Raw genomic sequence first — 26,587 nt, forward strand, 5'->3', positions numbered from 1 at the left:
TACATGTTTAGACAGAAGCTGTGTAGCTAGTTCTTTCTTTCTTTTCTTTACTGCCCTGGTAGCCATTGTGTAGATACTGTTTCATTCAAAGTATTGGAAAAATTACCTTCAAGAATTTTTCGAGTAATTTAATTGCATAAGAAAACAATCAATTATTCTTCAAATAGTACCGCATGATAAAAAGGAAAAAGTAATTGTATAACAGACGCCTATCACACAATACTCAGTCTATTTATTTAACCCGAAAATCTATTAATTATAGAGAACGAAAAAAGAAAAAGCTCATCGAACCGTATGTAATAATATCTAATTACAGAAGAAATCGAAAGTCTCCGAAGTACTTTTTAGTGGTATCCGAAGGACATAATAACAGCTTCCAGTGATTGTAATTTTAAACTAGATAACGTGTGTGACAAGAAGATTGCTCGGGTTACCCAAATATCCATGTGTGTTTGATGGGCAATTTGTTTGGGTCGATTATTTTTACAAATGTTGGTTATTTTTGTATTTTGTTGGTGCATTTATTTTAGCTTTACAAGAAAAAAAATATTCACCGTACAAGTACTTAGTAAAAATGTCAGACGAGTAACTATCTAAAATCGTTCGTGATAAAACATTTCGGATTGTAATTTATCGAATGTGTACCTCTTTAACTCATTACTTATTTTATCTTATTTTTTTTTCTAATTCTTTAACTAACAAATAATGTATTTTTAAACTATCATTACTTGTTCTCGATAATACTTTCTGTTAAAAATGAAGACGAGATCGATCTTCTACATTTTATTACTTATATTTGAGAACAGACACGTCCAATTGCTCGTTCATCTATAATTTTCTTTAGAGGTTACTAAATATTTTTAAATTTTAAGTTCGATAAAAAATGGAGTGAAAATGAAGAAAAAAAGAAATGACGATGAATTGGAATTTTATCGAAATTTATACAGAAAATATTAATATATATACAGAATAAAAAACCAACTAAGGCATAAATTGATGATGCCGAACAAAGTTTAAAACAAAATCTCAAAACCATCGATTCATCGTATATTAAAAATATACTCTTTTGCAACCTCATTGCACATGTTTACGATGTTAGTTCTTACATGTTTCAAATTTGTTTATTGATTTTAAATACAACGTATACAGAACCACCAAACTGCTTTAATTTTAAATTACAACAATTACGGCGTAGGTTTCTCATTAATCAATTCCTTAAACAATGTTCCTAATCGGTGAAATTGCTCTACGATCGAATACTACCTCATTAAAGACATTTTAAAACAGCAATTCCCAAGCATACAAACAGACACAGACAAATTCCGTCCGTTTTTCTAATTAAGAAATGCAATATTTGTTCAGGAAACGAACTTAAAACATGAAATCGGAAAAATTATTGTCAATGTCACACAATGTTGTCTATCTTTACCTGGACAAATGGACTGAATTTATACTGAATGTGCAATTGATGTTTCATGATTTGTTCATTTAAAATTGCTATTTATAACTCTAAAGCGTCTAAGTACTACGATTCCAAAATAAAAACAAGTAACTACTGTTACAAGCTGCTGTTTAGAAGTCTTCCACACGAAGTTACCATTTACACATACCCCCTGGGAACGCATCATATAGATCATTCGATCCATCGTGACGTGTCGAACAAGAAATAAATGGTCCAGGATGGGGATCAGAAACATTTTTCACGATAATTGAACATTCTAAAATGACAGGGAGTGTTCATAAACCCTGCTGACTCAGCATGTCAAGCAATGAAATATGTGGTTAAGAGGAGGGGATCTCAACCATTTTCAAGCTATTTGAACATTTTAAAATGGCAGGGAGTGGGCATTAGGAGACACATCTTAAATATCATTCAATGATTTTTATAGTTTGTTCTTTTGTTGTGTTGTTACACCACTGTCCCAGGTTAAGGGAGGGTTGGGAGCTCACAAACATGTTTAACCCCGCCACATTCTTTATGTGTCTGTCCCAAATAAGGAGCCTGTAGTTAAGCGGTTGTCATTGGTTCATGTCTGTCATATTTGTTTTTCGTTAATTGTTTTTTTATAAATTAGGCCGTTAGTTTTCTCAATTGATTTGTTTCATATTTTTCATGTCGGGGCCTTTTATAGCCGACTATACGGTATGGGTTTTTCTCATTGTTGAAAGCCGTACGGTTGCCTATAATTGTTTACAACCACTTTATTTGAACTTAAGTTGTCTCATTGGCAATCATACCTCATCTCCTTATTTTTATATTAGTATGTCAAACAATACAAAATGAAGTTCAGGAGAGGGGATCTCAATCATTTTCAAGATAATTGAACATTCTCAAAAGGCATGGAATGGGGATGACCCTTTGGCCTCATCCTTTATATCATTAAGGATGTACTCGGGTCAGGTTTATGAATTTTTGTTAAATGTTCGGACTCCTTGTGTTCTTTCCTACGATACAGGGTAAAATATTTTGCCCCATATTACCCACTTTTCTTTTCATAGAAGACTACATAAAAATGTCATTACCAAAATTTAAGCAGATTCTATATTTTTTCTTACGATTTGAGACCCAAATAATGCCAATGCTAAATATAAGAAAAAGGTCCGTTTCAAGATTTTCCCGCCATTTTTTAAAAAATCAAATATCTCAAAAAGAAGTTCAATAACCTATCAATACTTTTAGCTTATTTTGTTCCTCGGCTAATGCTCTTCTGACTTAAAGTATCAATTCTATATTCTAGATTTTTTTTTTAATTTCACCTAAATACATCCTTAAATTCATCTTGATTTATGTAAAACAAGAAAGTATATACCGGGTAAAGATCTCGATCATTCATAAGATATTTGAACATTCTAAAATGGCAGGGGGTGAGGAAGACCAATTATGACTCTATATTTCATTTAATTCACCTTGAAACGACAAATAAGAAAATATGTGGTTAAGAGGTGAGGATCTTAGTCCAATTATGACAGAATAGTTCAAATTCTTCATGTTGAATATAACATTTTTATGTGCATAGATTTCTGTTATGTTTACCACTGATAAGGTATATAAATATGAAAAACGATCAATCAATATTAAGTGCATTTTCTAATTCAAGATTATATATAAATGCATATATAAATATCGTAACGATTGGTAACTTAACCTACTTAATATATAATGTATGTTACAGAGAAGTCAAATTGTCAACAACAGATAAAAGCTATCCTATAACCAACCCACGTTTTAAATTCGATAGTTTAATGCATGTGGGTTTTTTTTCTGTTTTTTTTATTGAGTTTTGAAATGTTCTTAGTGTGTATATCTTCAATTTTTTTCTTTTAAAATCGCTGTTGTACTAGACTTTGTATATATATTTAAATATTGCATTTTTTGGCGTGAATCGAAGATCATCGCAGTTTTCGCGACGATTTACTATAGAAGAAACAATAGTCAAATAGACAGCATGTTGACCTCTAGATGTCTTTTGTTTTGTTTTGTGTTGGTGGACTGCTGACTTACTGATGGATAACACACAAAGCTTTAAATTTGTATTTTTTTAAGTATCTCCTTAAGGATTCAATACAATCTCAAGTGGTTCCATTCGTATGAGTTTGCCCTTCCGAATATAAAATATGGTGGTGTGATATGATTGCCAAAAACCTCATTATACAGGAATGTTTACATCTTCAGGTCTCCGCACGACCTTCAACCATAAGCAAAACCAATACCGCATTACATATTCTTTACCCGATAAAAGCGTTACAGACTTTTAGAAATGTCTAATTTCTTTCAACATATTCTTTGTTAAATAAATACATCAATCACCAATCAGCTACAGGTTAAAACGTTATGCATTGACACTGCCAAAATAGAGAAATTAACCAGAAAATTGTAGTAATTATTGTTTGCTAATTATATTTTGTTGTTCAAGGTAACACAACACAGACTTTATTTATAATATACGTCTTAAAGCCAACTATGAAAGAAGCGTACTTTTAGTTGCTCCAGTTTTCTTATGTTCCGTATTCCTCTACCGGATCCCTTCTCATCTCCGGTTATTGGTTTGGTTTATATAGTCCAACCTTTTGTTTTCTGGGAATTGTTGTGTACAAAGTTGTTTGTTCGTCTTATGCATTCTAGAGTCATGATGTTGTCTGCTTTTTTTGTTTTTTTTTTTACTAATGTTTGTTTATTGCCTCCATCATTATGGCCATAAAGAGAAAATATATACATATCATGTCTTATGATATTATAATAACATGGCATGTTATAACGACATATTATCTCGTAAATTTATATTGATATATGTTAAAACGACATAGCATGAGAATTTAATAACTTTCACGTTACAAAAAAAACTTTTGAAATCCGTTTACCACAGAGGGCAATATGTCTTGTGTGTAAGTCATAGAAATATGTCTTGCATATTCATAAATTATGTGATAAAATATGACCTTTAGTCACAGTTTCAGTTTACAACTGTTTCACGTCATATAACTGTGTTCTACGTGTGAGCGTTTGTCAATGGATGAAAACCACATGTCGACCTGTAGATGCCCATTTTGATAGACTTGAATTTATTGGCTGGGGTTTAATTGAACTTTTCGAAACATGCATGCTTCAGTTACAGTATCAGTGAATATGTTTTTAAAAAAGGTCTGTATGTCTAGTGCCGACAACAAAATGTGATCGTTGTCGGTATACACCGAGTCCTTAACTCAGTTCTAGATGATAGAATACGTCAGCTTTAGATCGCAAAAACCTGACGGTCCAATTTATCCGAATGACATTAGTCTTTTACTTTGCAATTAAGGAACATATTACAAAGTATCCATAATTCCGAATGGTTTTCTTCAGTATGTCATACTGTATGTGTTCCTGGTCTCGTTACTTCACTTGAGTGTTTGTCACTAGGGTACCAGTCGAGGATCGGTGTATCAGTCTGTCGGTATGTTACTGCGTTTGTCCGTTACCAGTAGAAGATCGGTGTATCAGTCTGAAGGTATGTGACTGCGTTTGTCCGTTACCAGTCGAAGGCAGGTTGTTTACTTCCGTTGTATGTTTTTTCAACAAGTATAAAACTTGAAGCCTTAGAATTTTACCAGAAAAGTTGGAAGTATTGCTCAAATAAACCAAAATCAAAAACAAAACAATTCCTAGATAAACATCATGGCTTTATATCACTTAAAATTGATAGCCATAGAATTGTACCCGAAAAGTTGAGTAAACTGAGCAAGCAAACAAAACACTTCCTACATAAACATCATTATTATATAACACGTAAAGATGATAGACATAAAATTGAGTGTACCAGAAAAGTTTAGTATACTGCTCAAGCAAACAAAACAATTCCACATAAACATCATGATTATATAACACGTAAAGATGATAGACATATAGAACTGTACCAGAAAAATTGAAAGTATTACACAAATAAATCAGAAAATCAAATTCCTAGACAAAGATCATGTAAATGATATACGCTAATGAATTTTTACATCTTGTTCGTGACAAAATGTCTCACTTTGAACAAGTATACAGATACCATGAATAACTCCACTACTGGTTGGTAGAAATGTCTATAAAAACTTACTCAACATGAATTCATTCCATTTCCAAGACACAGTTATTTGATTAACTTAATGTAATGCACTCCTAAATGACAGCATTTATTTTATTTCATTGTAAAGTTTTCTAAACGTCTGAACACTATCCGTTACACTCAAATATTTGTGTGGCCCTTTTTTACTGTTTGGGACCTGTCCTTTAGGGTTATGGTTCAGTTTAGGTGTAGATTAGGTTAGGAATAGGTTTCAGGGCTAGGGCTAGTGTTTGGATTATGCATGGTAAGTATTTGTTTTAATGTTAGAGTTAATTAGGTATAGATCTAGATGGATGTGGCGGTTCCTTAAAGTCAAAAATGGCCAAATGAGCCATGTCTATAATTAAAAAATGTCAGTGACCTTGAACAGAACAGTAGATAAAAGCATACCCAAGACAAGGCATTTTGATTTACTTAATTTAATGCACACTTAAATGACAATATTTAATTTATCGCATTGATCCACATTCCAAGTCCCGATAACTCAAATGATTATGAAAATTGCAGACCAAGGACATCAACTACTATATATGAACGTTAACATTTGTAAACACTTTTGCAACGCTTTACTTTCGATGAAATGGACATGATAAGACATTTTAACAACAAAACAACACAAAACATATCATAACTCAAAGGCAACTTCAAAGCATTCTGTCATCAAATACCAAGTAACGGTTGTATTTGTCCCCATATTTATTTAGATGTAATTTGGTTCAAAAGGAAAATGGTACATAACATTTCAATTAACCCGTTTTTATTGTAAAGCTGTACAATTTAAAAAAGTTATTTGATAGAAACTTAGTGAGCGGTCCCTTTTTATATATAGAACGTAAGAATATCGTTACGAAAGAAACCCCCAAGTATCGCACTGGTGCTATGTAGCTAGAAAACGGCGATGGGAACGATAATTTTGTCATCATTTATAAGTTTTGTCATGCAGTAGAGGGTTCGTGCACGATTAGAGTAAACATAATTCCATTCGCTGAATATTGATTGCTCTTGTAAATTCTTGCAATAACATAGTCTTTTGATTTCTATACAAAATGAAAAAATAAATAATTAAAAACAGTTTGCCCCCTTACTTGGCCTTAACGTCGGGTAGTCTATATTGAGGTTCCGGGGATATACATTGCCCATATTGTCTTTGTAAACAAACGACATAAAAACATGCGTCAATGTAAAATTTATGAAAACAAATGTGAAAATCGTGGAAATTGCCGGAAAAAATAAAGACGGATAGGATGAAGCCATCGGCAACCTACAGTACACCACGCAGCAAGGGGTTTGGCGTCATCGGAACCAACAGTCCAACACGCAGCAAGGGGTTTGGCGTCATCGGAATCAACAGTCCACCACGCAGCAAGGATATCGATGTCAAATGAACCAACAGTCTACCACGTAGCAAGGATGTCGACGTCATATGAACCAACAGTCCATCACGCAGCAAGGATATCGACGTCATATGAACCAACAGTCCAGCACACAGCAAGGATATCAACGTAACGGAAGTAAAAATGAATATTAACAGACTTTGCTGGATTCAAAACGTACTTTTCTACAATATATCACTGTCCTTCTTTTATTCATTGTGTCTCTAATATAGAATCTTTCTTAAATGTCAAGATAACATTCGGTTATTTCCAGAACTAAACTGACGTCATGTATCAATAATATATGAGTTTCCATATATTTTCCAGATTGCGTCTACACCCCCATCTCGTATAGAAAAAATTGTCCAATAACCAATCAATTTAACAGAAAACGATAAAGAAACACAAATTTTGCATTAAAAAGTGAAGCGAAAACTCCATGAATATCTGATTGTTAGTTTAAATGTAAAACACTGTAGAAATTAATTTAGATTTACAATCGTGACAAAAAGGCAGTTTAGAACACAAATGTACATACATTTTAAAGGTCACAGCTCTTTTAAATAAGACGTCAGGTCGCATGGTCGTCCGACAAGCTCAATAAGGTTGCAGGTTTGTTTTGACAAAGTGTGAGCCACATACATTAGTTGTAACCATTTGAAGAAGACCTTTACACATTTAAGCAAGTCAGTGAGGTATGTTTTATTGAAATCGCATCGGTCAGCCAACAAATAAAAACACAAACATAAAAACACCCATAAACTAAAAATGTCAGATAGTTTGACAAATTTTTAAAAACATCAAAGTCGTTCTTGTTCAATAACTTTATTAAGTAAACTATCTGCGTGTAGAAATTTTTTCTTTTGAAGCAAATAATGATTTAGGGCATACTTCTGACTAAATTCAAATGCACCCTTACAAAATCATTTTTTCAGGATTTTCAAAAGATGTTTTAAAACATTTTTGTGTTTGTTTCTTTTTTGTTTGCTCAGATCATGAAAAACCTTGCAGCAAGTGCAAGGACAACAAAGATAAACACAACGTTGGCCTTAGGGATAATACATTTAATACAACATAACAAAATCAAATACGAAAAGTTGGCCTTAACGTTAAAGCGAGACAATTTATAGGCTCACTCAATGAATCTACCACGTAATTATTTCGTTGAAAACAATAAAGACTCTCATAAAATATCAAGAACGATCCTAACGCGATATTATTTAGCAAGTGACAAAATGTCCTTGTTACGTGCAAGATATAAGCATTCTTATCTCAAACTTTTTAGTAGGCGTTTTACGCCCGCGAACCACAAAAGGGTTTTCTCATGTCTTTACACTCCTCCTGTTTTAAACTACTTTGGTTGTGTACCTCCTCATCTCGGAGCGTTTTGATGAAGCAGAAACAAGAAATGATATCGAACGCAACAAGAGCGGATTAAACAATTCAAAATTATCGATTTTGAAAAAAAGTACATCCTATTTCTTCTTATTATTATTATTATTTAAACTTATGGAGTATCATTTCTTTGTTTTGGATGTTTTCATTTATTAAAGTAGAAACGGATAACCTCAGATAATTCTAAAAACTCCCAAGACATTGCAATCAGTTTGTAAGGACAAGTAAATGGGTTTTACTCGTCTTAGATAAGAATGCAGCCTAATGCACGTCCATTACTATAACTGCGTACAATGTATTATCAATGTAAGACATTATTTATCAGAAACAGTTTATATACTTTCTCCTTGTTAGGTAATAAACTTAATGTTGACTGTATTTGTTTTCCCAAAGATAAGACTCTTCGTTTGTATTATGCTACAAAAATAAGATCAAGTCTGCCACATTCAGCAATAAAAGGAGTACTTTTCCTTTAGTTAAGAGAATCTCATAAGGGAGATAATTGACGAATTCAAAATAACACCATTTTTATAATTGATGAGTTTTTGTCTCGCCTTAACGGAGTCAAAAAGCGAGACATAGGTATGCTGTTTCCGGCGTCGGCGTCGGCGGCGGCGTCAACAATGTATTAGTTTGTGATTAGGTCTAGTTCATCGTGAACCACTAGTGGTAGGTCAATGATATTTGGTATGCAGTTATATTAGCATCGGCACATCTCATTACCATGGAGATTATTTGGCCCCGCCCCCTCAGTCAAGGTCTATTGACTTTGAAACTTTGCTTAGTTACCATATATTAGTTTGTGATTAGGTCAGTCGATTGGGAACCACTAGTGGTAGGTCAATGATATTTGGTATGCAGTTGTATAAGCATTGGCATATCTCATTTCCATGAAGATTATTTGGCCCCGTCCCCTCATTCATAGTCTATTGACTTTGAAACTTTTGCTTAGTTTTCATGTATTAGTTTGTGATTAGGTCAGTTTAAGGGGAACCGTTAGTGGAAGGTCAATGATAATTGGTATGCAGTTGTATAAGCATTAGCACATCTCATTTCCATAGAGAATATTTGGTCTTTACCCCTCCGTCATGGTCTATTGACTTTGAAACTTTTGCGTAGTTTACATGTATTAGTTTGTGATTAGGTCAGTTTAAGACGAACCCCTTATGTTAAGTCAATGATATTAGGTATGTAAATGTATTGGCATTTGCAAGTTTCATTTCCATGGAGATTATATAACCCCATCCCCTAATTATTGTTCATTGACTTTGAAACTTTTACATAGTTTACAAGTTAATGTTTGTGTTTAGGATTGTTTAAAGGGAACGGCTTATGAAATGTCAATGGTATTTGGTTTGCAGTTGTATTAGCATTGGCAAATCTCATTTCCATGGAGATTGTTTAGCCCTACATACCTTCAGTCATGGTTCATTGACTTTGAATATTTGCATAACTTACATGTTAAAGTATTGCTATTTTAATTTCAACATTTGCATTATCAAAATAACAAATAGGCGAGACAGATCTCTGTGTTAACAGTTTATTAATTGATAAGTATAATATATACATGTGAAGCCTTAAATATCTCAACAACAAAAATTCTACCCGATGTGGATTTGGTTTGTAATAGTTTTGTTGGGTAAATTTTTTTACGCACAGCCTACAAAAGAACCACAGTATTACAAATATAAAGTAAAAACTATGGTATCCGTATTAAAATTCATGTGGATATCAATAAATTGTCTGGTATCCGTAATAAAATTCATGTGGATATCAATAAATTGTTTGGTATCCGTATCAAAATTCATGTGGATATCAATAAATTGTCAATCTCCCTAAATAAACTATTTCTCAAATTCTTTTTGCACTTAAACAAGTTAGGTAAATTTCTTGATAAACACACTCTTAACTTGTAACATTAAACTAATAGAATATTTTAGTGAAACATTACAGAAATTTTGAGTGCAATATTGAGAATTAATCTTCACTATACAAGTGTCAAAATATGACATTTCAATCTGTGTAAGATGATTACGATTTAAAAAAAAATAAAATTAGTTTAACATTTTAAACAAAAATTTTTTTTCATATTTTGGACTATATAAACTTTTGGTCTTTATCATACCTAATGGAGGTTATTCCATAAACACGTGTCGTCTGGGAAATTGATTCTGGCAACAGCAATTAAAGGGATTTCTACAGTTCAAGGTCATGGCTAAATGGAAAGCAAAGGAGAATTCTTTTTTTTTTCAAAGTAGAATGTTATCATTGTATCTACGAACTACATTCATTTAAATCAATTAAAATCGATATAAAAATAGTGTCAATGTTTGGCAATTCCAAAATATTCTAATGTGTAAACTTTAGTTGTCCCTTGCTCGAGATTGACAGGGTTTTTCTTTTGCCCCTTACGGCATCTGTTGAAATCATAATTGACTAGGATTACTTTTTTCAGCTAACGCTTCATATGGTTATGTCATAATCAGCATTTTACAAGAAAAATGGATTGTTGAGCGAACAGAGCATCAGTTCAAGTATCCAGACCGAGTATTGTCTCGCTTAAGTAACAAAATTATCCATTGCATGACCAGTTTGGTCACTTCTGGGAAGACACTCACTTTAAGTGAAGATTGATCATAAATACTTTAATTGAATATATACAGAACCAAAAAAGTGATTCAAAGCTTTATTTCGTGAAATGATCACGTGAGAGGTCACTAGACACTCCATCGGTCATTGTCAAGTCTTTTTTCAAATTGTTGATTCTCTATTGAAAGAGGCAATACTGTTAATGCAACCTTATTAGGGAAGAGAGCTTCTTAGTCATAATTGTGTTTTTCTTTTCATTTTTCATCTAGGTCGCTTCGACGCTTTTAACTTTACACAATATTGATAAAGATGCTGCTAGACACATCAAAATACCACACTGTTCGAGGTCAATTAGAAATATTACATGCCACAAGAAACGGCAGGTAGACATTGAAATTGGTGTTGCTGAACTTGTAAATCAAATTTTTTTTTGAGAGATGTCGATTTGGTATGAAGGTAGACAGGCAGCTTACAAAACACAAAGGCGGCTTTCCAACACAAACAGAAGAATTGCAATCTACTGAGAATGTAAATCAAATCCAATTTATATAGTTTTTATATTACATCATGTAAAGCAAGTGACAAGTACAAATGAAGAATATTTCCAAAACAAACAGCGAATAACTCGTCCATCAGTATAGTTTTTAGATATGATAATAATAAAACGACATAATATAGGTATTCGCTAGTACAGACACGAATGATCAAAAGTGTAATTAACAATACGAAGGTTCAACCACCTTAAAACTGCTGTAAGAAATTAAGAGAAAACGACTTAGTGTAAATTGATAAGTGGTCATAACTATAAGAAATATCTTGGTATTTTTTCTGCAACTTCTAAGCAAAGGTCAAGGTTCTACATCTATATACTTTAACAATAATTTATATTTTAGAAATGACCCCATGTCGGTAAAATTGACCACAAACAACCTATGGCGTGAAAAACATCAAAAGTAAAATGTGACAAGCTTGACCTGATAATGACCAGAAGGAAACATTTCTTCTCCAGATTTAATTTATTAGACCTTAATATTTGTATTAAAAGTTGTACAGAAAAGTTAACACGTGAACTATGTACAGAGTTGAGAGGTTTTTTTTAATTTTTAAGTCATAGACTAAGTAATGATGATAACGCGGTTGTAATTGATTGATTGATTAATTGGTTGATTGGTCGATTCATTGGTAGATAGATATATTGATTGATTGATAAGTAAGTAAATTTAAAATGAGAATATGTGAAATGATTGACAATTTGACAACTATCTAAATATTTTAGAGTTCTCGTATATTTTTTAAACTGGTAGATAAGGGTCTGTCGCAATTTATATTTTAGATATGTATACATTATCATACATTTGATGTTTTATAAATGACCCAATGTCGCTTATATTGACCTCATGAACAACCCGTTGAGTGAATATCATCAAAAGCATAATTGATAAGCTTTACCTGATATTGGCCAAAAACTACAACCCTTTTCATTTAACAATTTGTTTAACCTTTTAAAAAATGTTTATGTTTACTGAATATTTAGATAACTGACCAATTCATGAAAATACTGGTGCTGATGATAAAGTAACATAATGAAAAACATTTCTATTTATTATAAGCATATTAAACGATCCATAATCGTTCACGTACTTTTCCGCTAAATCGTCATTAATGATAAAACAATGCCCCAATCGATGCAATCATTTTGAAATTCATTAATTTTTTATTGAAAACGCAATTATTATGTCTATAACAATTGCAAAAGGATAAATAAAGGCAATGTCATTTCTTTCTCTGGGAGAAGGATGTTTTCTATAAATTTTTGTTGTGAAATGAAAGCTATACTTTATAAATAGGGTGCATTTAGGGATCTACCATTTGATTTTTATGGGGTGGGGGCTAGGATGAAATTTGAAAAAAAGGCAGGACAGGAGTTTTGAGTAAAAAAAAAGGCGGAATGAAAACTTGGCCAAAAAAAATATGCAGGATGAAAATTTATGTAAAAAAAGTCAGGATAAACTAATTAAAAAAAGGCAGGACAGAATAGAGTGAAAAATAAAAAGGCAGGACAGAGATTACAACTAAAAAAAAATGCAGGACAAAAATTTTATCCTAGCCCCCAATAAAAATCAAATGGTAGCTCCCTTAAATCGCTTGTAAATTTTCCTTCATGAGGAACGCTCAAACTAAAAGATTAGAAAGCCAAGGATGTAATTTTAAATACTTGAGAAACTACCTCAAAAGAATAGCAAAATCAACCTAATGTAGAGTTGTAGAAAAATAGTGTGTTTTTGTGATCGATGCATATATCTGGATTAGGGGCCTCGGTGGCCGAGTGATCTAAGTAGTTACTACTGTAATCACTAGCCAGTCAACACTGAGGTTGTGAGTTCGAACCCCGCTCGTGCGGGTGCACTCGACTCCAATCTTAATTGATTAGGATTGTCAGTTTTCCTATCGAAGGTCGATGGTTTTCTCCGGGCACTCCGGCTTCCTCCACCGATAAAAACTGGCCGCCACAAAATAGCCCAAGAGCGGTGCTTAAAAGTGGCGTTAAAACACAAAAAATCAAAAAATCAAATATATCTGGATTAACCTTCACTAGCAACATCAATGCTAGATTTGTAAATTAGATAGCCAATATAGGGGTAAATCAGGATGCAACGTTTGAAGAATGATGTTCTTACCGTTCCAGACAACCCCCGGTTTTTTGTGGTTGCGTTTTACTTCATGTGGTTTTCTCTTGATTACGATCAATTAATACACGGTTCGTCTTGTATCTTTTCAAATTGACAACATATAGGTTTAAGAGATGAAGAAGTTCCTATGAATGAATTATGCACCATAAAACGTGTATTTCTTAATGAATAAAGCATGCTGATATTTACATTTGGCTTTTATCTTGCACTTATAGCCTCTCAGTGTTGTCAATATTCTTTTATAAAAACCATTTATACAAATTAAATGTATGCCAAAAAGGCTTCAAGCATGACTGTGGGATTGCATTTTTCACGTGTTTTAAAAGTTTTTACATTTTCTTGGCTGGCATGGTCGATCTTAGTCTACATTCTAGTTTAGTTCGTTATAAAAGATAAACTTTATAAAAAGTTATCTAGTTTATTCTAAGAATCTGCAGATACTTTAATACCGTACAACAGGAGATTAAGATCTCAAAAATTAGTATAATCGCACCACATGCATGTGCATGTATCAAGTCAATGATTATTTCATTATATCTTTAATTTTTTCATGTCATTTTTAAGGAATTTGGTATTGGTGGCATTGGTAGTCTTTGTTTTCAAAACTTTTCTATACCCAGGGCGATTTAGGTCTTGATATGTTGTATATATCGTATAGACACAAACATGTCTGTTGTTAAGGGAGCTACCATTTGATTTTATGGGGGGAGGGCTAGGATGAAATTTGAAAAAAAAGGCAGGACCGGAGTTTTGAGTAAAAAAAAGCAGGATGAGCAACTTTGAAAAAAAAAGGCAGAATGACAATTTATGTCAGGATAAACTAATAAAAAAAGGCAGGACCCAATAGAGTGAAAAATAAAAAGGCATGACAGAGATTACAACTTTAAAAAAAAAATGCAGGACAAAGTTTTTCACCCCCCCCCCCCCCCCCCCCAATAAAAATCAAATGGTAGCTCCCTAACCTAAGTTCTAGATATTTTTTTTTCATTTTTGTGTCTCTTTCTGTTCGTACGAAGACTTTAAAATTTACAAACCGTCATTCTAATTACCGAATTCAAAAGTATGGTAAAAGCATTGAATGTAAGAACATCGCCTGCCATCGATCTCAATTGCACTTAAGCAAATAGTAGCGCCATTAAAGCATGTTTTACTTAATGAAAGATACATGCTTTTGCTTGCATGTTACTTTTATCTCGTATGAATAACAAAATTGATGTCAATTAAATTTTACACGAAGTGAGTACTGTGATTGTTATCATCAAAGAGGAATGTCCTGCTAAAAACAGAAACATGCTTTGAAAACGACACTGTCAGATGTCTATAATAAGCATATATATTTAGTGTAAGCAGTATAACAATTGACAAAAAAGAAAAACAAGTTTGAATTAGTAGTAAATACAGAGCGGAAAAAACCTTTAAAACTCGTACCGAACTTAAAGTGCAAATCACTAACAGGTCTAGAAATAGTTGCTTTTTTCCTATGTAGTAAAAATGTACGCGTTGGTTGTGCACTTAACTTCTTTCATATTTTACATATATGGTCCTGAAGTACTAGTAAATACAGTGTGGAAAAACCTTAGGAACTCGGTCCAAACAACTCTAATAGAGCTTTATGGTGCATCCAGAAATATTGGCTTTATTCCTATATGCAGTAACAATGTATGCGTGGGTTGTGCACTTGCTGTCCTTTATATTTTACATTTATGGTCCTAAGATAAAAATAACAATCTTTCGTTTTTCAAAGTAAAAGAAATGAAAACAGAGTTAATGATCGGGATGAATGTATTAAGTTTTACGCAAAAAAAAAAAAGAAAAATCTCAATACAACAGTTTTTGAGATCATGGTTGAAAAAGTGGAGAATCTTGCAGATTTATATTTGTAATCGCGGTACAAATGTATATTGAAAACAGACTTTACTGGTACTTATTCAACGTATTGATGTTTTTTCGGGGTTTTGTTGCGGGGAAAAGAAAGGGGGCAATAGCTACTTCGTTCTTTGTCATATGATGTCATATGGGCATTTTTCCCATATCAAATCAATTCAAATTTTGAAAAGAAACATTAACTGGTTGTTTATTGTAGACATACATGTATTAACATAGGATGTCGCCGTATTTCTTTCACGAAAGCGTGTCTCTATAACTCTAGGCTATAACTACAATCAATTACGTCGGCGGTCAGAAGTTTGGGAAGTCTTATACCAAAAGAGCGGAAGCAAATTAGTAATCCGAGTATTGGTAACTGACAACGCGGTGTAGAAATGGTTCTGCATGGTAAACGAGTGACTCTTTTTATAAAACAAATCTTGCGCATATATAACTGATCGTAAGTTATTCTGAAATATTCATGACTTTCAAGATTTTTTAACCTCAAGATTTTTTGTGGTAAAGGTCGAAGTGTAGATTTGCACACATGATTATGAAAGGGAATATCCTTTCTTAATTTATAAAATATATAATTATGGCGGATATTCTCTTCCATACATGATAACCCTTTAATAAGAGTCGACAATTGCCATGTGTTTGACGCTTTATTGTTTGAGAGGTAAATCTTCAGAACTAATCTTTATTATTTATCTTCGGTAGCGTTTAATTGAACCCTATACAATGACATTACAAAAACTATCACACTGACATTTTTTCAGATAAAAAATATAAACTACTCGACAAGTGCCTTCTTAAGAAATTATAATACCACTCATAATTTTAACATGATAACGATCTTACATATAAAATTTGTAAAAGTTTTATGACCTTTCTCATCTTGTTAATTTTTTGTTCAGATTTATGAAAGACGCACTTGTGTATGTGCATACTTTAACGAACAGTAACTGTACTTATCGTAAGTGGGGGCTTTAATACTGTCAACTCTCAAATCAAATTTTAACAATTAGACTTATTGCACTGTGTTGAAGTTATTTTTGTGTTGAAATTATATTACATAATTAGAGCAAAGAATGTCTTTTTAAAAAGACAGTTCATTCAAGATCAAAAGAACATACTTCAGTTATTTTACTTATTTAATTACAGGGTTTTTCAAACAGGAAAGGAAGACTGTGATTTATAATTTATCCTTAAGCAATGAAGTGACTACTACAAATAATGATAATAATAATAAATTTAGAATCGTACTGAGCAAACTCTGAATTTTCAGTCTATGTAATTTTCTTACTTTTTTACTACTCACTTTTTAAAAAGTATATGTTTATATTTTTTCCGTACGTGTAATATTTAATGAAATAAATATTTTTAAACACAAAAAGAATTTATCAATTTACTAAGTGTATATGTAATAATCGTTAAAACTATCCAACTGTTAAAATCGATTTGAACCAAATTGCCAGTATAATTGGACGGTGATACTCCAGAGATACTTCAGAGAATTATAGTATTGGTATACATTGTAATTAAATGAAATCGAAATAAGTATATATAAACAGTTGTGTCTTTATACGATAATTCACAACCATTTAGCCTTATACAGGGTCATGAAAATGTTAATGTGGGTTTTATGGACTAAGTTTGACTAAGTTTGACATAAACTGTCTACCGTTTCAAAGATTTTGTGGACAATTTTTATTACATTACCTGATAAGGTTTTGTTTAGTTTCTCAGCTTACAAAAGTTGGATGAAAATTGAATATTTTGTAACACGCTGGTTCTCTTTGCTAAATGATATAATTGAAGAAGTTTAGCTGGAAGATTGTTAATGCTTGATATTTAAAACTATCGAATTTTTAAATATTTTCTTTTATTTATCTAAGGTCACCAAGAAGAAAATAAATAGGTACCTTTTTGTCATTAAATATCTTATTTTTTCAAAATAGTTTTGAAGTTTTTTAATTGTATTTATTTTTAACCTGGCACCATCAAGAAGCTATCTGCAAATGGACGAAAAACTAAGAAAATCACCTCTTATGCCTTATTTGATATTCCAGTAGTGTTGTAATACAATGTAAGTGAGATAAACCAATAAATGCCAAGGGCCAACTCTCTATTGTCAACCATCTTTTTATGCAGGCATGCCATTTTAAGTATCACAAGCAGTGCAGTCACAAAAAGGGGGATGGAAACGACTGTATTGATCGTTTGAACTCAGTATTCGGAGTACAAAATTTGTGCTCGAAACACCAAATCAAGTATTTTGATTGGTTGGTTTCTGAATCTTGAGTACGATATTCGCTAAATATTTAACGACTAAGTCAAGATGTGTAAACAGACCAAGCATATCTTGTTATGAACGGTCAAAAATATAGGCGGAAATACCGAACAATTGCTTAAGTGTTACTACTTATGTATTGCAATCCGATCTTGTTAATGTTCAGTCTTTTTATATAACAAAGTACAAACAGATAAACAAGAACAAAAAGATACAATGACGATAAAACACATTTATGTGCATCTCTTCCTGTCGGCTACACGTGTAAAACTAATTATGCCAGAAACACGTTTGTCATTATTAATATCTAATAATTACATTCATTACAAGAAAAAAGCGAAGATTTCTCGGTACAAATTCCAAAGTATATGAACTTCAACGAAGACAAATGCATTCTGCTACAGATGAAACCAAAAATAGAAAAAATTTCAGTATAATTGCAGTAAATAATGGGTGTTTCATTGTACAACAATCTTTCATTACATTTCTGCAATAAACATGTTACAGACAGCCAATTAAAGCTCTCCCAAATCGCTCTGTATCGTGGGTTACTGTTCTTATACTTCCTTGACTTTCAAATATTCGGCTTTGAACGTTCCTGGTGAAGGTAAATCCAGAAAGCCCTTCGGACGCATAACAATTGTTTTGTAAAGTGTTGTTTTCGTTGTTTACTAACAATTTTAATTTCAACATTTTATTTCTTCAGTTTTACTTTAACTACCACAACCCAAGCGTTGACTTGAGTATAGAAATATGGTCATTTGAAATCCTTCCATCCAGCAGCAGTAAAATCCATGGTTAGGGAGCGTACGTTATGCTTTGTTGGATGTATAAATACGCATCCACGTCCTACAGGGGCGGATCCAGCCATTCTTAAAAGGGGGGGGGGGGTCCAACCCTGGATTATGAAGGGGGATTCAAAAGCATTGATCGTCAAAAAAAGGGGGTTCCAATCCCCCCCTTTTTCCCCCTGATTCTGCCACTGTCCTATCGGGTTCGAAGTTAAATCCAATGACACATAAAAAGGTTTCAACAAGTGTTTGAGAGTTCCTTTCAAATGGTTTTATGGTGTAATTGTAAACAGGTAACCACTATATACTAGTTTATACATGTACACTGTATGAATTATATCTTCCGTCATCAACTCAGACAAGCAAAACAACTAAAACCTGTTTATTCTTTTATCAAAAATCATATGTTGTAAAAAATTGCATATCTTTTGTATTGTTCTTTGTTAATAGGATATACATGGGAATGTTTGTGGTTAGTCTTTTTTCACGACAATAATCAAGTGTTAAAGTAGGTCAAATGTTTTGTATAACGACATATTCGACAGCAGTGAAATTGTATACATAGTAAAATAAATAAGTAAATTATGTCCTTATAAGACATGTTTCTAATTGTCTATGAGAATGCTACTGAACTACGGTAAAAATATTTTGAAACCTGGTTTATTCTTTACACTGATCTACTATAGTGTTTAGACAGTTGCAATAAAACTGTCGTATTATAAATGATAGGGATTTGCTTTATTTTACTACAGAAATAAAAATCAAATCAAATTTATTTTTTACGACATACAACAGGTTATAAGTAATCATCAGCACACATAAATCCATCGTTACAATGTTTAAGTAATTTTATTTTCAATGAGATGAGGTTTGTATGTTCACGTGGTGAAAAGGTTCTTCACAACACAGATTGCAAGCGGTAAACATTTTATCAGTTTAACAGACAGTTAAAGGTTTTGAAAACATCAAGTACAGATAGTCCAAGTCGCCAAGTAATTAACCAATGGTACCTATTGTCCGTTATCTTATTCTGGACAAGGGTCAATCGAGGTAAAGTATAAATTTCCCAAGAATGTCAAATAGTTTCTTCTCCGTTTTGTTTGTCCAGTGGCGAGATCAAAATTGTACAAAGAAATACAACCATATGATTAATGCGTTTGATCAAATCCGAGGACTTTTATTTTGAAAGGTAAAAGAAAACATTGATATATCTTTAGAAAAGGATATCTCTATTTAGATACTTCAACCTCTGAAGTCAAATTTACATGAAATTCATCCATGCGTGACCAAACAGTTTATTTCTTTTTTTATTGGTTTCTGCTCTGGTAATAATATAAACATTTTAATTATATCTAAAATATAAATTTTAGATTAGAAAATCTCAACAATACATTTTAACTGTTATGGTTGCATTTAAATTACATTCCAGTTCCATGGGACTATAAAATTTTAAAAAGACTGTATATGTTCCCTGGGGCTAAAACTGTGCAAAACATAGACGTTCTTCATGAAGGGTGAATATTTACAAAAGCCTATATTCTCTAGTTTGAATTTAATATATTTATCTTATGTACAAAACATTTATACTTGTGATCCTACGCTGCATGCATAAAACAGACAGTACAATGTTTCTCAGTGATTGTTGGATTGCATGATTGAAGAGGACAACTTATAATCGGCATAAAAAAAACTGTTCTTTATAAATATTCATCTTTATGAAAAGTATCGTCTTGAGATTATGCAAAAACAGATTAAAAAGTTTAAGAGTCTTAAATGGGTGGTAATAAAGATTTATGCAATGAAGATTTTAAAGTACAAGAGTGTGAAATGGGTGGTCGAAAAGAGACCCAACGGGTTTTAAAATATGGTCACCTAGATTGATTCCACCTGGCAGTTAAACCCATGCTAAAGAAGAACATCCGTTCGGCTGTTCGGGATGCATAAATACGCTGTCACGTCCAGCAAGAACGGATTCGTTGCATAGTAGAGATAGAGTGTCATAAACTCTGCATATTAAAGAATGCTTGCAGCAACTCTTTAAGGGGTCCGAAGATATTGTGTTGTAAGTCAAAAGTTCTGTTTCTATCCAACATATCCCAATTTTCCAGTAGCAGTCCAATCTTCCGTGATCCATCTCAGTTGACATTATTCGCAAAAACCTATAAATGGTTACATGTTCTTGACCTGAATATGCATGACATATGTGTTGGGGCGATAAGTAAGCAACAATCAATTAACCTAAAATCTTGAAGAATATTTTTTATATATAAATGTCTCTGATGCAAATGACATGTGTAGATAAAGTTTGGTATTTAGTTCTCAGTGATAATGCATTACATGTGTGTGCTCTTCGAATTGTCTCGACTTACGTAGAAAGAATTTTTGACATTTTTATTTTCCTTGCAACATTTTGGTAAGAAACGAACTTATCTTTGTTTTTGCATATTCTAATTATGGTGATGAACGTTAAATGCAATGCATATTAATGAAAGGAGTGCTTCGTTAGTACATCGGGCACTCACCAAAAGATCGACACAAAAGCTTGTGGACTATGGGACCTCTAGTAATCAGTAGTAAATCATGCACTGAATTCCGGAGCGTTAATCAATTAATTTTATCGATTTATCAAAACTACATTTGAATAGTTAGTTTTATAAACCAGCAACTTTAAGAGCCACGCAGACTACAAAAAGAACGCTCGAGATTCGTTCTTCAATATATGATTACGGCAAATTCTGTAATTCAGAAACATGAGGATCGTTATGGAAAAGGGTTTAACTATTTTATCCTTGAATACAAATTTAACACACCGTTTCGTCCTTAACGAAGCAGGCCCATAAGACTTATATCGGTAGCAATTCCAACATGGACTCTGGTTGTATTATTGTTCAACAAGCAGCGATTTTTGTAACTGAGAATGGTCCAAAATCTGTATGATATACAGATTTATATTGTGCTCAACTCTATTCATTCAAGACTGTCTTAAAGGAAGTAAATATTTATTATATGTTGTCTAATTTAATTATCAATCCTCTGCTGTTTGCGCAGACGACGTCGATTGAGTAATCAGGAGTCAAAAAGTAAACTTATCTTTCTCCATTATATACTTAAGAATTATTAATACACAAGTGGCTGAAGATCAAACAAGTATCTGTTACAGAAAATATGTATTGTTACCTGTTATTTACGAGGATCAAAGTCAATTTACCTTCCAGGTGAGATTAAGGGTGTGATTGTCAACAGGTAACCTCTAGTATCAATTATATCTTCTGTCATCAACTCGGACAAGTAAAACAATTAATATCTTTTTATCCTTTTATCAAAAATCTTACATAAATACTTTCATATTGTACAAAGTTTTAAATGTTGTCTTCTATATTGTTCTATGTTGATTGGATTACATGAGGCTGCTTATAGTTTGTTTTTTGATACTTTTGTGTTGTACTAAGTTTTTTAAATTGTCTGCAGTTTTGTTCTCAGTTTATAGAGTTACATCTTGATGTTCAAAGTTCGACGTTTCCACTACAATGATTTGCAGTTTGTTGTTAATATATAATAATAAGAAGACGTGGAATGATTGCCAATGAGATAACTCTTCACTGAGACCAAAATGACGTAGAACGTTAACAGCTATAGGTCACTGTTCGTCATTCGACAATGAGCAAACCCCATCCTATGTAGCATGATAGAAAGGGCTCCGATGTGCCAAATGTAAAACGATTTAAACGAGAAAACTAACGGCTTCGTGTTTCTAAGTTTTTCCAGAAATTCGCATTTGTATATCGATTTGGTAACAACGTATACTCTTTGTAAAAACTTCGGAATAAAAAATATACTCCAAAGTATCTTTGAGAATGACGTACTCCTAGTATATGCAATACAATTACATTTAACACTCAGAGTAACAAAACTAGGTATATAAAATCCTAAAAACATAATTAAATGGGGCATTAGCTACGAGATATAAAAAAAATTTAAATTTGAATTTATTTTGTTCAATCATTAATGAAAGTGAAATAGTGAAATAATAATTCGCTTTTAGCAGCCAGTTTGGTTCAATTTTGTCAAAATAAGCTAAGAAATATCGCTGATGAATTGCTCACTTGCAAGTGAATAATTCGACCTCATTGAATCCGTATTCATGTGACCTTCAACAATTTAACCCTATAGCTCATGTATTCAGTTATTAAAAGGAAAAGAATGTCAACATTGGAAGTGAAACAAGGATGAACCATTTGGTTGACTGATTTGATCCACAAAAAAATCATTCTTATACAGGTAAAAACAATGATAAACAAACTTTGTAACCTACAATATGAAATCAAACAGACCTAGAAAAACACAATTGCACGTGGTCGCCATCTATTTATGTTTATGTTTATATCGGGTTATATGACCGTAGGCAGTCTTCGGATATCATCTCGGTGGTTAATTAGATGACGTCTAGACAAAAATACACACGAAATACTGATACATATTATCGAGTCCGTGCATTGTTAATTGTTTATTTTAGACTTTTGTAATTTGGATATACGTTTTAGTATGTTATAAATCAAATATGAGAATTTGAGTGAATTAAATTGGTGAACATGAATTTGACAGCTAATGCCTCTTTAACTTCAAGGTGTGTTCCAAATCAATATAAAAAGTACAGTTAAATAAAAATATATGATTCCCATTGGAACAATTGGCGGAAATAGTCCTGAAGTGTTACATACATTCGCGTAAAAGAACGTGATGGAATAAACCAATTTCAGTCGGTTAATATCAAAGTCACATGCAAGTGAGCTGTGCTACATGGGGTCTGCGGAGCTCTCGCAACAGAGTGAATCTTAGTGAATTGAGGTGTTAAAATGAGGACGAGGCAGTCATCCTCACAAATCTTATACAACATAACTTGGCCTTAATCATACTATCAATTATTCACAAGATCAAAGTGAGTCTAAAAAAAACCTCTTTATTACTAACTAGAATGTAATGTGGTTATGAGGTAAATAGACTCTTGTACTATAAAAACCTGTCTGCGACAGCTGACTAGAAAATAATGACGTACTATCATTTGTATGTCAAATTGTTAAGATTACAGTACTTTATTGTCAGCATCTTTAATTATCTTCAATACGTAACACCATCTTTTTCAAGTATATACGCTTTTTTATAAATTCTACACTAATGTATTAATAAAGTTGCACTTGAACAATATCAAAATACGCCTCCATTGTCAGCATTTGAGGTCTACCACAAATCTGAGCCGGCGGTACTTTTGATATACACGATAAAATGTCTTTAAATTTTTGCATCACACAGGGGAACAAAATAACATGGAGCGAAAGTCGAACCGCCGTCCATTGATTTGTTTGGAATTATTCCGTTCTGGTGACAAAGAATCTTGATTAGTACTGACCTAATTTTAAACCAGTAAAATCGAAATCAGTATAGTCCAAAAATCATTAACAACGTATTAGCATTGTTACAGCTACCGAGACGTTTTGCAAGAAAAGATAATACAATAACATTAACAAATCGTCCCTGAAGCACTTAAAAGCAAACTGAATTAAAATGTCTTTAAAATTCAAATTGATTTTTTCTTTAAAATGATACATCGCCAATGAATATATATGCAAACATGTATTGCACTTTTTAGAAGGGTTCATATGTATTTATTCGTAAAGCCCTTTCCGACAAATCACTAATATTATTTAATCCATTTTAAAATTTACAAATTACATAATTCACTGAGATATAAACATTTATGTCAATACCATGGCGCTGGGAGGAACGGATCTAATTACGTTTTTTTCAGTTTATAACATTACAAAAAAAAATCATTCAAAAGTATTTACTATCTACAAACGTGCAAAATATGCAAAAACTATGATCATATTTCAATCATGCTCCGACAGTTTACAAAATCATTCATAAAAGATAGATTATGCAAATTCTTCTTTTTCATTAGCTTTCCTGTTATCAAAATAATTATCAAAATATTAAAATGATGCCACCTTGACACAGGTCATGTCAGCCTTACGTTCGGAGTACAGACAAGAAATTCAAAGCTGTCGGAAGTCTTCAAATTAAACACTGTTTAAACAGTAAACATGCAAAAAAAATTAAAAACAAATAAATCTTTGATAAAATAAAAATGACTATTTTATATACCTTAACGATTATTTTGTTAAGATACTTTATAAACATCGACAAAATTCCGAATTTAATTATTTCAAAATAAATAGATATGTTAGCCTTCAATCAGCTTTAAGAAACGAAAATGAGAAACCTACATTCTTTAAACTGCTTTCATAATTAGATTATAGATGTGGAACTGTACTATATAGAATCTTTATACTTCTTTTGTACACCACACCCTCCCCCCTCAATAAAAAAACCTTTTTTTATATATAAAACGACGCTGGTAAATTTTCAATGGTTTCGAAATTTTTTTGGAAGTTTTCACATATTTCTTCAATCAGTTTATTAAAAATTCATAATGTTCGTTAAATGATGTAAAATTTTGTTTTCTAATTGTCTAATTTGAGATTTTACATTATGAAATTCTTAAGTTATTTTTATCATTGTCCTTAATAATCGAGAGATACATGTATGTTTACGTTCTACTGCCCAAATGTCATTAAAATCCTACACATCCTACTGATATCGTCACATAACATTAAATAAAAAAAAGATAATTCTATACAGGTATATAGATATCAAAGAAAAACTTTAAAGAACTTCTGTTAGACAAACTTGTAAATTTCCTGTTTGATTTATATCTTTAAATGCAGAAATTTAAGAGCATATGCATATATTTACTTTGTGATGTTATTTAAAGCGTCTCATTTGTGATAGTGTGCAGTTTAAGTAAGAAAAAAAACATGGAGGTTAATTTTTCATTGAATAAATGAAGTCTTTCATATGGACCATAAGTACAATTTAATTTCATCTGAAGAAAGTTATAACGAGAAATATAAATATATGCATATTTATCAAATAAATTTTACGTAATCCATCTATTATACAAAGTTAACGTGTAATGTACAAAACATATCAAATTATTATATCATTTCATGAAACTGCACCTAAACATGTAATGTAGCTTGGTACAGTTTGATTTTAAAATTGAATATACATGTACATGTATTACTTACATGCCCGGTCGTAGTCTATACTGTTCGTAGTTGGGTGCTGGTACTAAATCCCAGTTGCAGGAAAAAAATATTAAAATCCAACTAAGTGAAATTAAATTATCCATTTTATCACAATATATCCTAATCCACTATCTTAACTAATCTAATACCACTTCTGCTATTCTCATGCAGTCAACATATTACTAACTATTAAAAATACGCATTTGAATATTTAATAAACTTTACATTTCGAAAGTTCAAAACTTTTTTTCCAATACCGCACAAGTACAATTTTATTTATACCGGTCTGTCATTTTCCCAATATTTTTTATCCTATTAAAAACTCCATGTGACAAAAATTTAAAGTGACTATGATTGCCTCACATTAAATAAGTACTGACTAAATCGCTGTAGTGTAAATATCCAGTAATACACCTGGTTTGAGGACAAAAATAAACAAGCTAGGCTAATCTATGCTACTGTCTTACTTGAAGTATTGAAGAACACATAATGTATTGAAGTAAATGTAATGAATACTTCTGGCAGACGACACGCAAGTCGCGCGCGAGTTGTCAAACCGAGGCAGAAAGAATTCAGTGTTTTGTCACGCCTTGGATGATAATTAAAAAGATCTTTCTTTTTTTTTTTATTTAACAACAAAAATTTGGAAATAGGATAAAATTTTCTCCTTTAAAAGATGAACAATCCGTATTCAAATTGTTCGTTGAAGTTGTAATTAAAGGGTATGGATTGTATTTTACGATCTTAAACAGGTGTTTAAAGGGGTTGTCGTGACAAAAGTAATTGCAGAAATTTGAAGGTTTATAAAGAAGTATAGATTGAAACATTGTTGTCAACCGATATAAAACATCTCAGACTTC

The 26,587-nt window shown here is 32.1% G+C and overlaps 1 protein-coding gene across 4 annotated transcripts in view; it reads right to left on the reverse strand.

Annotated features, from left to right (window-relative positions):
* The window catches only part of LOC127736414 (multiple epidermal growth factor-like domains protein 6), a 133,487-nt gene extending 107,194 nt beyond the window's left edge, over positions 1-26,293 (reverse strand). For 2 of the 4 annotated variants that reach the window (XM_052246956.1, XM_052246957.1), the window contains exon 1: positions 25,728-26,293. In XM_052246956.1, the coding sequence (XP_052102916.1) occupies positions 25,728-25,831 (104 nt within the window). In that variant the 5' untranslated portion in view covers positions 25,832-26,293. The remainder of the gene's footprint in view (positions 1-25,727) is intronic. The other 2 variants (XM_052246959.1, XM_052246958.1) reach the window with 1 other exon arrangement.
* Positions 26,294-26,587: the final 294 nt, after the last annotated feature.

Source organism: Mytilus californianus, unplaced genomic scaffold (assembly GCF_021869535.1).
Source record: "Mytilus californianus isolate M0D057914Y unplaced genomic scaffold, xbMytCali1.0.p SCAF_30, whole genome shotgun sequence".
In the NCBI taxonomy this organism is placed as follows: domain Eukaryota; kingdom Metazoa; phylum Mollusca; class Bivalvia; order Mytilida; family Mytilidae; genus Mytilus; species Mytilus californianus.